General features: G+C 41.4%; 1 protein-coding gene across 2 annotated transcripts in view; it reads left to right on the top strand.

The window, feature by feature from the left end:
* apeh (acylaminoacyl-peptide hydrolase) overlaps positions 1 to 2,013 on the top strand; it is a 42,194-nt gene extending 40,181 nt beyond the window's left edge. For both annotated transcript variants that reach the window (XM_055647725.1, XM_055647726.1), the window contains exon 22: positions 120 to 2,013. In XM_055647725.1, coding sequence (XP_055503700.1) covers positions 120 to 219 — 100 coding nt within the window. In that variant the 3' untranslated portion in view covers positions 220 to 2,013. The remainder of the gene's footprint in view (positions 1 to 119) is intronic.
* The last annotated feature ends 13,068 nt before the right edge of the window (positions 2,014 to 15,081 follow it).

Genomic DNA, 15,081 nt, shown 5'->3' with positions numbered 1-15,081 from the left:
TTTGCTACAGCTACCTTTTAGTTTTGCTTATAGTTATAAACTTATAACCTATTAGTTTATACCATAAATGTATGATTAAAATGTTTTCAGATTTTAAAAACACAACGTATATTTTCCAGATTATTATGGTACCCTGATAACAACCACTCACTCTCCAAAGTTGATGCAGAGGCAGATGGATTCATGAATATCACACTTTGGTTTGTCAAACACCTCTGATCCTGATTCTTCATCCAAGAGGTAGTCAGTGTAACTTGGTGCAAGATGATTTGCGGGAGCTGTCAATATTGTTGTGGTGCAGTCCATGAGATCTGAAATCCAGGTGGTTCCCTTTGGCATTTCGGAGATGTCTTTGTATGTTCTTTTGGGACTCTTTGTAGCCATAGTATGTATGCATGTTTTACACTGAATCACATGACACTGCCTAGAGTTTCAGAAATGAATCGGCATTGGTAATCATTAGCTTTGTGTAGAGGGAGGATGTGGTGGCACACAAGTCATTCCTTCTGTAAACAGCTAATTATTATTTAAATTCATGTATGCCATTTTTTGCTAATAATGCCATTCTGCAATATCTTTGATATAAAACAATCTACATATGAATCAAATTATTTTCTGGTCAAATTCCCGAACTGTCATGCAACATTACAGTTCATTTAGTTTTAGGTAATGTTCAGTGTATCTTTAGTAGCTTTGTACCACGTCGGCAAGAAATTAATTTCCTTATTGTAAAATATTAAAAATCCCAGCTATTACTTGATAATTCTACAAACCATCTCAAGAAAATTGAAGAACTGATAATTCAGTCTTGTGAGTGTGACTCTAGTGCACTAATATAGACTTATGATTTTATGATTTCAACATTTGAAATCTTGATTGCTCGTTGACAGTCCCTCATATATGGATACTTTTCAGTTCATTTCCCGAGGGTGGAATAATAATTTATTTTATAGTCTGCTGTTATACTGCCATCTGTTTGACAGAGAATCCCACCAGACTGGAAACACAGCACCTCAAAAATAAAGTGCATTTGCTACTGAAAAGGTGAAAGGCTTTGCTTGCCTGTACACGTAATGCATTGACACGTTATGCCTAAAGCTCTCCATGGGTTTCTTGACTTGCATTGAAAGAAAAAAAGATTTAGTTATATATAACTTTCCACAGTATTGGCAATGATGGACTTTCATTTTTACAGCTGCAATCTTGTTGGAGGGTTCAAATAGCATTTATGAACCATTTGAGTTTAACTCCTAGCTTTTAAAAAATGTCACTTAAACCCAGGATTAACATTCAGCCATGACATTACTCCCAGCAAACTGTTCATATTGCCGAAAGAATAATGTTGTGACTAGCCACACATCTAAAAATTAACTCTTGTCAGGTGATAAAATAATTGGGTGGATAATACCTTCCTTGGGCAATTCAGTAGGGTTCTGCTTGGAATGCCTTCCCCCACCAAAAATAATTGGTGGAAAAAATGTGGTGCAAAAGTGTGCCTTAACAACTGCTTTGACACTTGACTGTTAAAATTAGGATTTTAATGGTGTCAATAAATCTAAAAAGTTTGTCCCATTGTCTGTTACTGACTGGTCATTCCTTTGGCCATCTTATGTTGTACTAAACCTCTATAAGAGTAATTCTATCAGAATTACCCTCCCAACTGGTGAAGAACATACATATGTTCCAATGTTCTGATAAATATCTGGGGAAGTCAAGAGGGTGGACATCTTGGACTACTTCCAAAAAGCTGTGGATGGAGTGGGGCTTCCTATCTTGATTGGTAATATGATTTTAGAATAATGATGACTGCATTCAAATAAATGTTGATTTTTGCAAGAGCAAGAAAATTATGCTGTTGTAATTGAGATGTAACTGAAGCTGTCTGAACAATATTTATATATAATCAATTAAAAAAAATTCTGGTGCTTTTACATTTCAACCTCTGGTGAAGCAAGTGTAATTTGCAGCTATTATATCTATCTTAGTGCCACAGAATAAATTAAGTAAAATTTACTGTGCTTGGTATTGTATTTTAATGTAGGCTAATGATGCTGCAGCCTTGGAGTAGTTTTTCATTTCAGCTTTCAGGATGCTCATGGAAAACTAACGTGTTATTGGGCATGTTTAAGAAAGAACAGCAGGTGCTGGAAAAATCGAAGGTCAGACAAAAATGCTGGAGGAACTCAGCGGGTGAGGCAGCATGTATGGAGAGAAGGAATGGGTGACGTTTCGGGTCGAGACCCTTCAGACTGATGTCGGGAAAAAGAAAGGAAGAGGCGGAGACGGTAGGCTTGTGGGAGAGTTGGAAAGGGGTAGAGTAAGGAGGCAGAAAGCAAGGACTATCTGAAATTAGAGAAGTCAATGTTCATACCGCTGGGGTGTAAACTACCTAAGCGAAATATGAGATGCTGTTCCTCCAATTTGTACTGGGCCTCACTCTGGCAATGGAAGAGGCTGAGGACAGAAAGTTCAGATTCGGAATGGGAGGGGGAGTTGAAGCGCTGAGTCACCGGGAGATCAGGTTGGTTAGTGCGAACTGAACGGAGGTGTTGGGCTAAGCGATCGCCGAGCCTGCGCTTGGTCTTGCCGATGTAGAGAAGTTGACACCTGGAACAGCGGATGCAGTAGATGAGGTTGGAGGAGGTGCAGGTGAACCTCTGCCTCACCTGGAAAGACTGCTTCGGTTCTTGGATGGGTTTTGAGGGGGGAGGTAAAGCGAAATGGGTAGCATTTTCTGCAAGGGTGAAGTACCCGGGGAGGAGGTGTTTTGGGTGGGAAGGGACGAATTGACCAGGGAGTTACGGAGGGAACAGTCTCTGCGGAAAGCAGAAAGGGTAGGAGATGGGAAGAAGTGGCCAGTGGTGGGATCCCGTTGGAGGTGGCAAAAATGTTGGAGGATTATATGTTGTATTAAACAGCTGATGGGGTGAAAGGTGAGGACAAGGGGAACTCTGGGCATGGTAAGTGTATCTTGCACTCAACCCAGACCAGTATCAAACATTATAACATCAGAAAATGTGTAACAGCGACCCTACCTGGCAACAAAAACAGACGCTGGAAGCATTTCACGGGTTAAGCAGCACCTATGGAGGCAAAATACAACTTTCAGTTTGAGACCCTGCATCAGGACCATGCTCACAACCTTTCCTGTTCCTTCAGTCCTGATGCAGTATCCCGATCTCAAACAGCAACTACATCTTTTGCCTCCACAGATGCTGCTTGGTCCACTGAATTTTTCCAGCATTCTCATCTTTGATTTCCTCTCTTTTGTCTCCACCCTATGATGCGATCTTACAGATACTGAATTTATGCAGGAAAGCTTTTTGCCAGGCCCAAAACACATCAAACATTCTCCAGTCTACTTTTCCACAATGGCCAAGCTTTCCACTGACCTGTTTTGCCATGCTGATGGCAACATGCAAGATATGCTGCCATCGGCAGCAAGAAATAAAGGAACTCTTCTTCACATAGTACAATGTGCAGATCAAATGGACCGAGATAACCAAAAGAAGGAGCTCAGGACCTTTAAACAAGAACTGCTGCATTGAACAGGCAAGTGGCAAAGCCGTGAAGATTTAGAAATGAATGTTTGTTTTCAATTGTTAGTCCTAGAGATTCTGCTTGTGCATAATTTTCCCAAAAACTTGCCAAGCCTGCAAATAGTATAGCAACTTTTTTATTGCAATTGCATCAAACATATATTTTAGAGGAGTAACTCAGCAGGTTGGGCAACTTCTCTGGAGAACATGGAAAGGTGATGTTTTGGATCAGGACCCTTCTAGACTTTGGTGGTCTTTAATGGTGGCTTAGTAAATATGATAGAGGAAGCAGGCTGTGTCCATAAAACTGACTGCCCCAGATTGTGATAATAAACACAGGGATCAAAACAATCCCTTGCAATCTTACCAGGATACTCTTCAAATGAAGTAAAAATGAAGGCACAAAGCTAGTAGAACTAGTGTAGATGGGGCACGTTGGTCGGTGTGGGCAAGTTGAATCAAAGGGCCTGTTTCCTTGCTGTATGATTTCTAAATCTTCTCAGCAATACCACTCGTCTGTTCACATCTTGGCCGGTATGGGTAAGTTGGGCCAAAGGACCCGTTTCTGTGCTGTGCTATGACTTTATAAACAAACAAAATATCTCCATTTCTCAGCCAAATCAGTGATTTTTGTAGTCTGATTACTCACAAGTGCTTATTTGAAAATGCTTATTTGATGAACTCATTTTCAGATCCATTAATAAAGCTGCATTAGGATATTAATTAAATACATCAATTCATATTTTTTAAGGGAAGAAAATGGCAAGAAATTATTCAGGTCTATTGCACTGCCTGATTGGAATTGGCCTCAAGGGACTCTTAGTCTTTTAACAATGCAAATGAAAAGACACTGGAACCTTTCACTTTATGTTGTAAAACTAGTGCAAATTCAATGACAATTGGTTTTCTGCTTGTATTTCTATCTGGTATATTACAGGCTTCACAGAGACAAACCCTCTATCACTTCACATTTGGTGTGGATGAACTGTACACAAAGATACTATACACTGTGCTGGAATTGAAATGATCCTGCAGTATAAACTGAGTTCAAAGTGTGGGTCTGATGTAAGATAAAAGACTGAAGGGCATTTTACAGTTTACATAACCTATTGATATTCCCTTCAGGGGCCACTGCACTTCTCAAATATTTTCATAAGATCTACGCAGGTCACTGCACAGAATGAGTCTTGGGAATATAATAAATTGAACGTGCAATTGTGATTTTGTGTGATACAAACCAGCAACTGCGCATTTTTAAAATAGACATATTAATTCTTCAAACCATAATTTTGCACAATTATGGATGCCAGCTTTCAGCAAATGACATTTGGGTTTTCTGCAAGATATCTTCCCCCCCATCTCCAAAGTAATAAAATAATAAGTGTATTAGAGAAGCTTAATGTAAATGTTTGCAGCAAGGTAGGATGCTTGCTCTGAATGAGTTACTTGCCCAGTCCTGCACTTACATGCACTTTCCCCTTTTTAAAATACATTTTGTAAATTATCCATTTCTGTTGAAAGAAGAGCCTATAGCAATTTCAACACTTTTTGTTAGCCCATCCACATGCACAGTTTATTGTTTAAAACCCTTTAAAACTGTGCCCATGGCTGAATGATTCTCTGATCATTTACTTCATCAATTTTATCTGGGGGATAGAAGTTAGTTTTGTATGTGCGAAATAGCCAGCGTTTAGTTTGGCACTAATCTCTTGCCAGGATTTAAATGGTTCTTTATTATTTATGTACTGAGGTACGGTGAATGTTGTTTTGCATAGTTTGGTATAATATACTATAAACACAATCCCAGATTATAAAGTGTATTGAAATAGCCCACTGAGATAATATACAAGAATCGCCAGGTTTTGGTGCCACTTTCAAAGTCAATCCAGATTGTCCAGCAAAGTGTCATCCTTCTCCTTCACAGGCCACCATTCAGCTGAAGACAGACACAAGACACTGGAGTAACTCGGCGAGTCAGGTGACCTCTCTGGAGAGAAAGAATAGATTATGTTTCGGGGTGAGACTCTTCTTCAGACTGAAAGTCGGGGGAAAGGGGAACAAGACAAATCAATGGAAAATATGCAGAAAGCGACGATAATCAAGGAAAGGTGGAGCCCACAAAGGTCAATTGTTGGCTGTGTGATAGATGATAATGAGTTATACCGACAGTGAAACTCATCAGGACAACAGTGAAACTAGTACAATGACTAGTGTGGAGGAGGGACGAAGAGTGAGGAGATGCAAGGGTTATTTGAAAATAGAGAAATCAATATAACATGTAAGCTGCCCAAGCAAAATGTCAGGTGCTGATCCTCCAGTTTCCATTTGGCCTCATTCTGACAATGGAGGAAATCCAGGACTGAAAGGTCAGTATGGGAATGGTTTAAATTGTTTGGCAACTGGGCAATCAGGTAGGCCGTGGCGGACTGTGCCAAGGGGTTCAGCAAAATGATCGCCGAGTCTGCTTGGTCTTGCCGATAGATAGGAGTCCATACCTGGAACAGCGGATACAGTAGATGAGGTTAGAGGAGGAGCAAGTGAACCTCTGCCTCACCCGAAAAGACTGTTGGGATCCTTGGATGGAGTCGAGGGAGGAGGTGTCGGTACAGGTGTTGCATCTCCTGCGGTTGCAGGGAAAGGTATCTGGGGAGAGGGTGGTTTGTGTGGGAAGGGATGCGTTAACCAGGGAGTTGTGGAGGGAACAGCCTACAGAAAGCAAAAAGGGGTTGGAGGTAGCAAAAAGGATTATGTGCTGCATGCGACAGCTGATGGGGTGAAGGACTAGGGGACACTCGCTGTTGCTACTGGGGGAGGAGGAGCAAGAACAGAGCTGTGAGGTAAAGAGGAGACAGCCATTGTGCTTCGGGCATGTCTCCTGCGGCCAACCTTGAGGGCACAGAAGGCGACCCCGGTTTCCCTTCCTGGCCTGGCCCTTTTGTTTTTGCATTCACCGTTGCCAACTCCCAACACCTTCCTCTCTAGTCCCAGAAACAAGCAGGGGCAGTGCTCGGCAGTTTCCCTCCTCAGACGGCCTTCCCAGTTTTGCAGCAGGCGACCCCGGCCTGCTGCCGCGATATAGTCATGGTTTGACGCCCATGAGTAAAAAACATTTATTGTGTATTTATGTTAAGTTGCAGTTTCCATAAGCTTTCATTCACCAATAGATTAATGGATGTATCCGTTCAATGGATAAATACACTTCTGCAGGAACTTGAAGCCGCCACATGATGGCAACTCTGGTCAAGGAAAGTGGTTCACATTTCTTTATGATGGTTGACTCTTGATGGATGAGATGCTCAGCCTATTTAAGAGAAAGATTTATCTTGCAACCTAGTCCGTTTTCAGAAAAGAAATTCAATTTGTAGGTAGGTTCAGGAAAATCGCATATCATAATTCGCCCAAAACTGTCTTTATAACCCATCCCAAAATAATATCAAAGATAGACACAAAAAAGCTGGGGTAACTCAGTGGGTCAGGCAGTATCTCTGGAGAAAGTGAGTAGGTGACATTTCGGATTGAGACCCTACTTCACACTTTGGTTTAAACCAGTTCCTTCCTACAAAAATAATATCAGTTCTGAAGCAAATCTTGCTGCCTTGAAACTATTTTGAAATATAGTCAAGTGTGGGAAGTCATGACTAGTTGTGTAACATAATGTACAAGGGCATGAAGAGTTAGTCAAGGTACATAAGATTGTTTGGGCAAATGAAGTTCCGTATCAAAGCAGAGGGCAGGAGCAGAACATTAGAACCATCTATTATCTCCCCATATGTTGTCAGCATTGTCGTGTTAGTCAGTTTCACTCAGACTCAGAATAGATTTCTTCACTGTTTGCTTTGACATCATGACACTTTCCACCTACATTGCACTTGCAAATAGACGCATCAGCTGACAGCTCTGTAATCACCGGCATGGATTTCAGCCTAAGTACTGCCAGGGTCACTTATCTCTGTGAACCCTGAACACAGCCTGTTATTTCTGCACTGTACCAATATCTTAAACCCAGCCCAAATGTGCTTCTGGAAAAGCAGCAAAATATTTACCATTAAAATTGAATGTCAGAAATTCACAGCAGCTAATGCCAGAAAACAAGCTGCTGGTCAGATGGAGATTTTGTTTTAAATAGAACTCTGACACTTTTTTCTGACAGAACTGATGCCAGTCTCTAGCAAAGATCTGCTCTAAGATCTTTGGTCTCTAGTACTCTTGCTGTGCGTGTGTGTGTCCTTGAAGGTAATTAATTAGTCTCTTTTGTGTTATGCAGATGACCATTTGAATGGGTGACTCGTTAGAATGAATAATCAGTTATCATTCGGTGTTTATTTGTATTCTTATTCATCACGTGGTTGCTTGTCCAGAGGTCCATTAAGGACGATTTAACCTGTACTGTACTTGAAAGACCAATATTATTTAATACCATTCACCATTGGGTTCCAATTTATTGCTGACTTTTCTGCAATGGAGGGATGATTGATGATTCATACAGCTTTTCAAGTTCAATTTGTACCACTGACTTTATGATCAAGGTTGGGATTTTTAACCCTTAATGTGAAGCCAGTGCACAAATATCAGAACATGAGTCACGCAGGTTAATGCAGCACTCTTGGCCATGTAAACACTTGGAACTGCAGATGCTGGTTTCCAAAAAAGAAACAATGTGCTGGAGTGAATCAGCAGGTCCTAAGTTTCACCCAAAATTGGAGAATTCAATCTTCATACTGTTGGGATGTAAGTTACCCAAGCTGAATATGAGGTGCGGTGTATCCAGTTTACATGTGGTCTCACTCTGACAATGGAGAAGGTCCAGGACAGAAAGGATGGTAAGGGAAAGGGAGTTAAAATGGTTAGTAACCGGAAGATCAACTGGCCTTGACAGTATGAATGCAAGTGTTCAGTAAAATGGCAAGACCTAGTCTATGCTTGATCTTGCTGACGTAAAGGAGGTCATACATATCAGGAGCTCCAAATGCAGTAGATGGAGTTACAAATAGACGAGGAATAAATTATCATGTACCAATCATAAATGTCAAAGTATTTTATTGGAAAAATGAAGAATATAGAAGACTAGCTTCAAACCTGGATGAAAATATCTTCGGGGTAACAATCAAGACAAATAGAATGAAGCCACAAGACTCTTTACAGAGCAAACCATTGGAATATTGAAATTGAATTTCTAACCTGTGAGTAGATGAATGGGATTACCACAGTATCCCTTTCGTGGTTGTGGAATCATTGCGAGTAGCAAGTTACTTTACTTTCCTCTTCAAACAATCCCAAATATGAAAGAAAATTAAATAAACTTGGAGATGAGGAAACATTTTTTCCTCACAGAGACTGGTGAGTCTGGAATTCTCTGCCTCAGAGGGCAGTGGAGGCAGGTTCTCTTGATGCTTTCATGAGAGAGCTAGATAGGGTTAAAAATAGCGGGGATATGGGGAGAAGGCAGGAACGGGGTACTGATTGGGGATGATCAGCCATGATCACATTGAATGGCGGTGCTGGCTCGAAGGGCCAAATGGCCTACTCCTGCACCTATTGTCTATACTAAAATACAAAAATTGAAAAATGCAAAATAAAAACCTACTTAGAATTGCTGCTCATGGAAATATTTCCTAAAGCATTTCACTCTCCAGGTAAAAACCACAGTACAAGCTGCTCCTGCACATTCTCCACTTTCCTATCCTTGTCTTCTGGAGGTATTTTAGAAACAGACACTGCCCCTTGAAGGCTGTTTTTGACTTGCAGTGTCTAGATTCTTGCAAAGTCAAACAGCAGAGGTAGGAATAGCAATGGAACACCATTTATTGAAGATAACAACTCTGAACTGATGGCAAATCAAACTGCTTGGGCCACCCAGCTCTTAAAGATACACTATAGATGCATTATATGGCCCAACTCAAGCAGTTGACACTCTTCCGAATTAATCCCATCACTCAGCAGTTCGTTCACAAAGCCTTTGCTAAAGTAATCCCAATGCTCATCTCCGCAGTTCTTGGTTAGAAAAGTAAAAAGCCATTGAAAATGAATACAAATAATGCACAGAGTTATACAACCAGCAACTATTAATTTAGTCAATCTGTTCATTCACGGCAGCTGCACATGATTTCTCTGTGCTCCCCACTCCAGGCGTCGATGGATCAGTTGTCCAGAGAGAACTCGGACATTCCTGGCCACATATCCAGCTCTGCAATTATCATTCCCGTGAATACATTGTGTCCATATTCCTGATCACCATCTTACTCGAATCACGTGTATGTACTAAACTACTCGCATACAAATTGTCATTGAAGTTAATCATTATCAACTATAACAGTAGCTACATTTATAAATTATATTTGGTATTTTCCTGGATACCATGAACTCAATCATGGCAATCACATCCTAAGGCTCTCTATCTTTGTGATTGTGTCACTTTGTCTTGCACTTTGATCCCTTCTGCAAATGGTAATGGAGCCCTCTTTCTTATTGACCCTTTTGAAGTTATTATATTATCTCTTCTGACTCTTTCTAAATTGTCTCCAAGTACCTCAACTCTGTCAAGAATGTATTCAGTCTTGCTGTACTCTGGCTACGTTATGCGTAGAAAGGAACTGCAAATGATATGATATGCCATTTATTGTCACTATACATGTACAGTGAAACTGAAAGCTGCTCGTACTCAGTGCATACATACAATTTAGCACAAAAAACAAGAAACAGAAAAACAAAAAACAGAAGGGAGAAGGTGGGGGTGGGGGGGGGGAATAGGTGCACAATTTCTGCGGCGCTACATACATATATACATATATACAGATGGAAGTCCGTGGTGTTGGGCAGTGAAGTCAGTGCATGTGTGAATTAGAATTAATAGTAGTTATAATTCTCGGGAAGCAACTATTTCTGAGTCTATTTGTCCTGGATTTGATGCACCTATAGCGCCTTCCAGAGGGCAGCAGGTCGAACAGTCCAAACGCAGGATGGGAGCTGTACCAAAGCCTTGTCATGTCTACCAAAGATAGACATGACAAGGCACTTCATGTCTACCAAAGATAGACATGAAGTGCTGGAGTAACAGCGAGTCAGACAACATCTCTGAAGAAAAGGGACGGGTGGTGAGAAGGGTCTCGACACAAAACGTCACCCATTGTTTTCTCCAGAGATGCTGCCTGACCTGAAGAGTTACTCCAGCACTTTGTGTCTATATTCTGGCTACATTATATTGGATTAATATTACTAAGTGCACACTTGTTGTAACATACAACTCTTGCAACTGTCTCTGCATTGCCAGACACAGCAGCCAACTCAATCTGTACTTGATTCAAGCCATTCAATAATTCAGTAGCCAAGACTCTTACAGTTACACAGTCTCAGCTTCCCCATCGGAATCACCGATGAACCGTTTGCTTCTCATCTTGCTTTTGGGCACTTTTGATGGGATAGCCTTTATGTTGAATCTCTTTTCAGACTTTTCAAATTGATTACTCTTCTAAACTGCTATCCATCAAGACTCGTGAAGGGTCTTGTTGCTCTGAGTTTCCCAGTGACTATTTTACTCGAGCTATTCATAATGGATTATCCTTCACTTCAAAAACCATCTGAGTGTTTCCTGACCAGGTGCCTTTGATGAACCAGGAGATCTGCATTCTTCTGAGGACCAGATCCGGGAATTCAGGTCCGGGGACGCAGAGGTCTATAAGAAGTCCAGATACGACCTTGACAAGGCCATCAAAAAGGCCAAAAGGGACTTTCGTTCCAAGCAGGAGGATGAAGTGGATGTTTGGCAACTGGGGCAGGGCTTGAATGCCATCATCACCTACAAGGCAAAATCAGGAGACAGCGAAGCACCCCTCCCTGCCGAGGTCAATGTGTTCTACACACGCTTTGACAGGGAGAACACTGATGTGCCTTCTCGAGCCCCCATATGTCCTGATGGTATTACAGTCACAGTTAACGAGGCCGATGTCCAAAGATTCTTCAGGGGGGAGGTGAACCCTCGAAAAGTGTCCGGACCGGATGGTATACCCAGTCGAGTTCTCAAAATCTTTTTGGACATTTTCAACCTCTGTTTTTGCGGATATTTTCAACCTCTCATTATTGAGGTCTGAGGTTCCCACCTGCTTTAAGAGGGCATCAATAATACCGGTGCCCAAGAAGTAAGGTGATGTCCCTCAACGACTATCGGCCAGTGGCACTAATGTCTGTGGTGATGAAGTGCTTTGAGAGGTTGGTTATGGTGGATATCAACTCCTACCTCAACAAGAACCTCGACCCACTACAGTTCGCTTACCATAACAACAGGTCAACGGAGTATGCGATCTCACTGGCTCTCGACTCTGCACTGGACCACTTGGACAATAAAAACACTTATGTCAGGCTGTTGTTTATAGATTACAGCTCGGTGTTCAATACCATCATCCCCTCCAAGCTGATTACCAAGCTCACAGAACTGGGTCTCTGCACATCCCTCTGCAATTAGATACTCGACTTCCTCATCCACAGTCCACAATCTGTTCGAATTGGCAGAAACACTTCTATCTCATTAACAATCAGTACGGGAGGACCTCAAGGCTGCGTGCTAAGCCCCCTGCTCTACTCACTCTATACATGACTCTATAGCTGGACACAGTATGAACACCATATTCAAGTTTGCTGACGACACCACCTTTGTTGGACGAATTACAGATGATGATGAGTCAGAGTATTGAAGTGAGATCGACTGATAGACCAAATTGTGTCAGCACAACAACCTGGCTCTCAATATCAGTAAAACCAAAGAATTGATTGTGGACTTTGGAAGAGGAAGCATGAGGACCCACAATCTTGTTTATATCAATGGGTGGAGAGATCAAAAACTTCAAATATATATATATTTGTATATATATATATATATATATATATGTGTGTGTGTGTGCGCGACTTTTCTTCTTTTGGTTATTCTGCTGTTTGCAGTGTACTATGTTTACATGTTCTGTTGTGCTGCAGTAAGTAAGAATTTCATTGTCTGGGACATTTGACAGTAAAACACTCTTGACTGACCCGAGACTTTGACTGTTTCACACTTTCGAACTCCGCACCCTGCTCCGATCCTTTGGGCAGCTGATTATTTTGCTTTGCAGGTTTTATGTCTAAACCTTGCAGTGACCAAGACAAGTGCTTCTGTAATTGACACGGTCTACTCCAATATCTTTTTGCAATCATGATGCATTCATTACCTGCTCCACAGCCTGACCTAGTCATAGAGTTATAGAGCAAGTAAATAAGGCATTTGCACCCAACTGGTCTATGCTGACCAATGTGCATTCCTGGAGGCCTTTCTTTACAAACAGGCACTGGAATAGCCATCACTGCCCACCTATGACTCTCAAATAATGTTCTCAGACCTTTCGTTATGTCTCTGTAAGTAAGGGCAGTCACGGTGGCACAGTGGTACAGTTGCTGCCTTACAGCAAAATGCAGCGCCAAAGACCCGGGTTCGATCCCGACTACGGGTGCTGTCTGTATGGAGTTTGCACGTTCTCCCCATGATCTGCGTGGGTTTTCTCCGAAATCTTCGGTTTCCTCCCACACTTCAAAGACGTACAGGTTTGTAGATTAATTGGCTTGATAAAAATGTTAAATTGCCCAAGTTGGCAACATGCAGAGTACCGCCCTGCCGACTACAATATTCAGAATGTTCAGAAGATATTCTTTGTTAGATTTTACCAATTCAATGCAAACTTGCTTATTTCTTCTGTCCCTGGTTGTACATGCCACACACATAGCTCTCACCAATGTCAAACGGGCACTGTATTTAAGTCCCTTCATGATTTTCTCATGTGAAGTTAATTTGTAGATTGAGGCACAATTAGCCCCTTGAGTATCTCCCCCTGGACTACCAGCAGCAATTTTATTATCAGCTGCTCATGTAGCATTATCACCGTGAACTGTATCTTCCTCCAATTCCTGGGCACTATAATTCACCATCAGGAGTGATTTCACATTTTCTATTTACAGGGAAATGACGTATTTTGTTTGTATCCCTTGAGCTTGTTAATGTAACTGATGCTTCCAGTGCCTGCAGTCATCACTGTCCTATTTCGAATACCCCAATGTCTATCTTCATCACACTTGATCAAGGTTTTTTCTATTCCCTCAAGTAAGAAGATTCCCATTTGTAGTGTCCGTAGGATTCCTTGCATTGTTGTTGAAAAGGGAAATAACAGAGGCAAAATTATCAATAGACCATCTGTTACTGAAGGCATCAACACAACCAATGGCAGTCTATCAGTGGCGTATCAAAGGTCATGGTAAATTCAGATCTTAAAGCTATACTTATACTTAGTTTACGCCATTCAATTGAGATCATGACCAGTGGTGTAATTTGTCCATTTTTCCTCTCAATCCCTAACCCTAACCCAATTCTCACATCTTAATGTCCAATGTTTAAGAAAGAACTGCAGGTGCTGGAAAAATCGAAGGTAGATGAAAATGCTGGAGAAACTCAGCGGGTGAGGCAGCATCTATGGAACGAAGAAAAAGGTGATGTTTCGGTTCGAGACCCTTCTTCAGACTGATGTCGGGGTGGGGGGTGGAGGGCAAGAAGAAGGAAGGAAGAGGCGGAGACAGTGGGCCGTGGGAGAGCTGGGAAGGAGGGAGAAAGCAAGGACTACCTGAAATTAGAGAAGTCAATGTTCAAACCGCTGGGGTGCAAACTACCCAAGCGAAATATGAGGTCTCTAAACCACTGAACACATCAACTAGAGGAAATCTGCAATTTCTTTCTGAAAATCTGTATTTCAACTAGGTCGTATTTCATTCTTCCCATCTCTTGTGATCAGAATCCATTACTATGCCATTTCTGCTCATGGCCAGTGCACACAAATCAGGAATCAAGCTGCAAATATGGAGATCAAAACTGCATCACAGCATCTCAGATGTGGTCTCAGCAAAACTCTCTAACTTCAGCAAGACTTCCTTAAACCAGTTCAACTTTGTCTATATTTAATTAATGGTGCCACCTATATTGGGTGTGGAATTGGAGCACACCTAGAACTGTCACACTTCGCAAGTGGCTAGCTTAGTTTAATTGCAAACATTGCAGGTGCATAATTGCCTGCTGGTTGAAGAGAATGAGTGTTTCTTACTTTTCATTAGCTAAACCTGTGTGTGGGAGGATAAGATTCATAGGTTCCAACCAGCAAAACTGTGAGTACGCCTGTTGTTTTTGTAATTTTCAGTAACCTAAACCTATTTCAAAATAGCACAAAAGCAGCAATTTTACAGCTTGTTATCAATGAGGAAAGTAAACGCAATTAAGGTAATGAAGTTGTATGAAACATAAAGGTACTTTCTGAATAAAAGATAACTCTAGGAAATAAAGATTTTATTCTCTGAACAGCACTGAATTCTTAAGAGGGGGAGAGAGAGGGAGAGGGAGAACTACTTGGTTAGTTTTCAGGTTGTCTTGTTGGGAACTAATGCATTCTGCTTATGTAGTGGAGGGATGGTGCTCCTCAGCAATTTTTTTTAGTAGCTGACCTCAAGGTTATAATAAGAATTGCGACATAAACTCAACCCCCTTAGC

The sequence above is a fragment of the Leucoraja erinacea genome, chromosome 16 (assembly GCF_028641065.1).
Source record: "Leucoraja erinacea ecotype New England chromosome 16, Leri_hhj_1, whole genome shotgun sequence".
Lineage (NCBI taxonomy): Eukaryota > Metazoa > Chordata > Chondrichthyes > Rajiformes > Rajidae > Leucoraja > Leucoraja erinaceus.
This window is presented reverse-complemented; position numbering and strand designations above follow the sequence as displayed.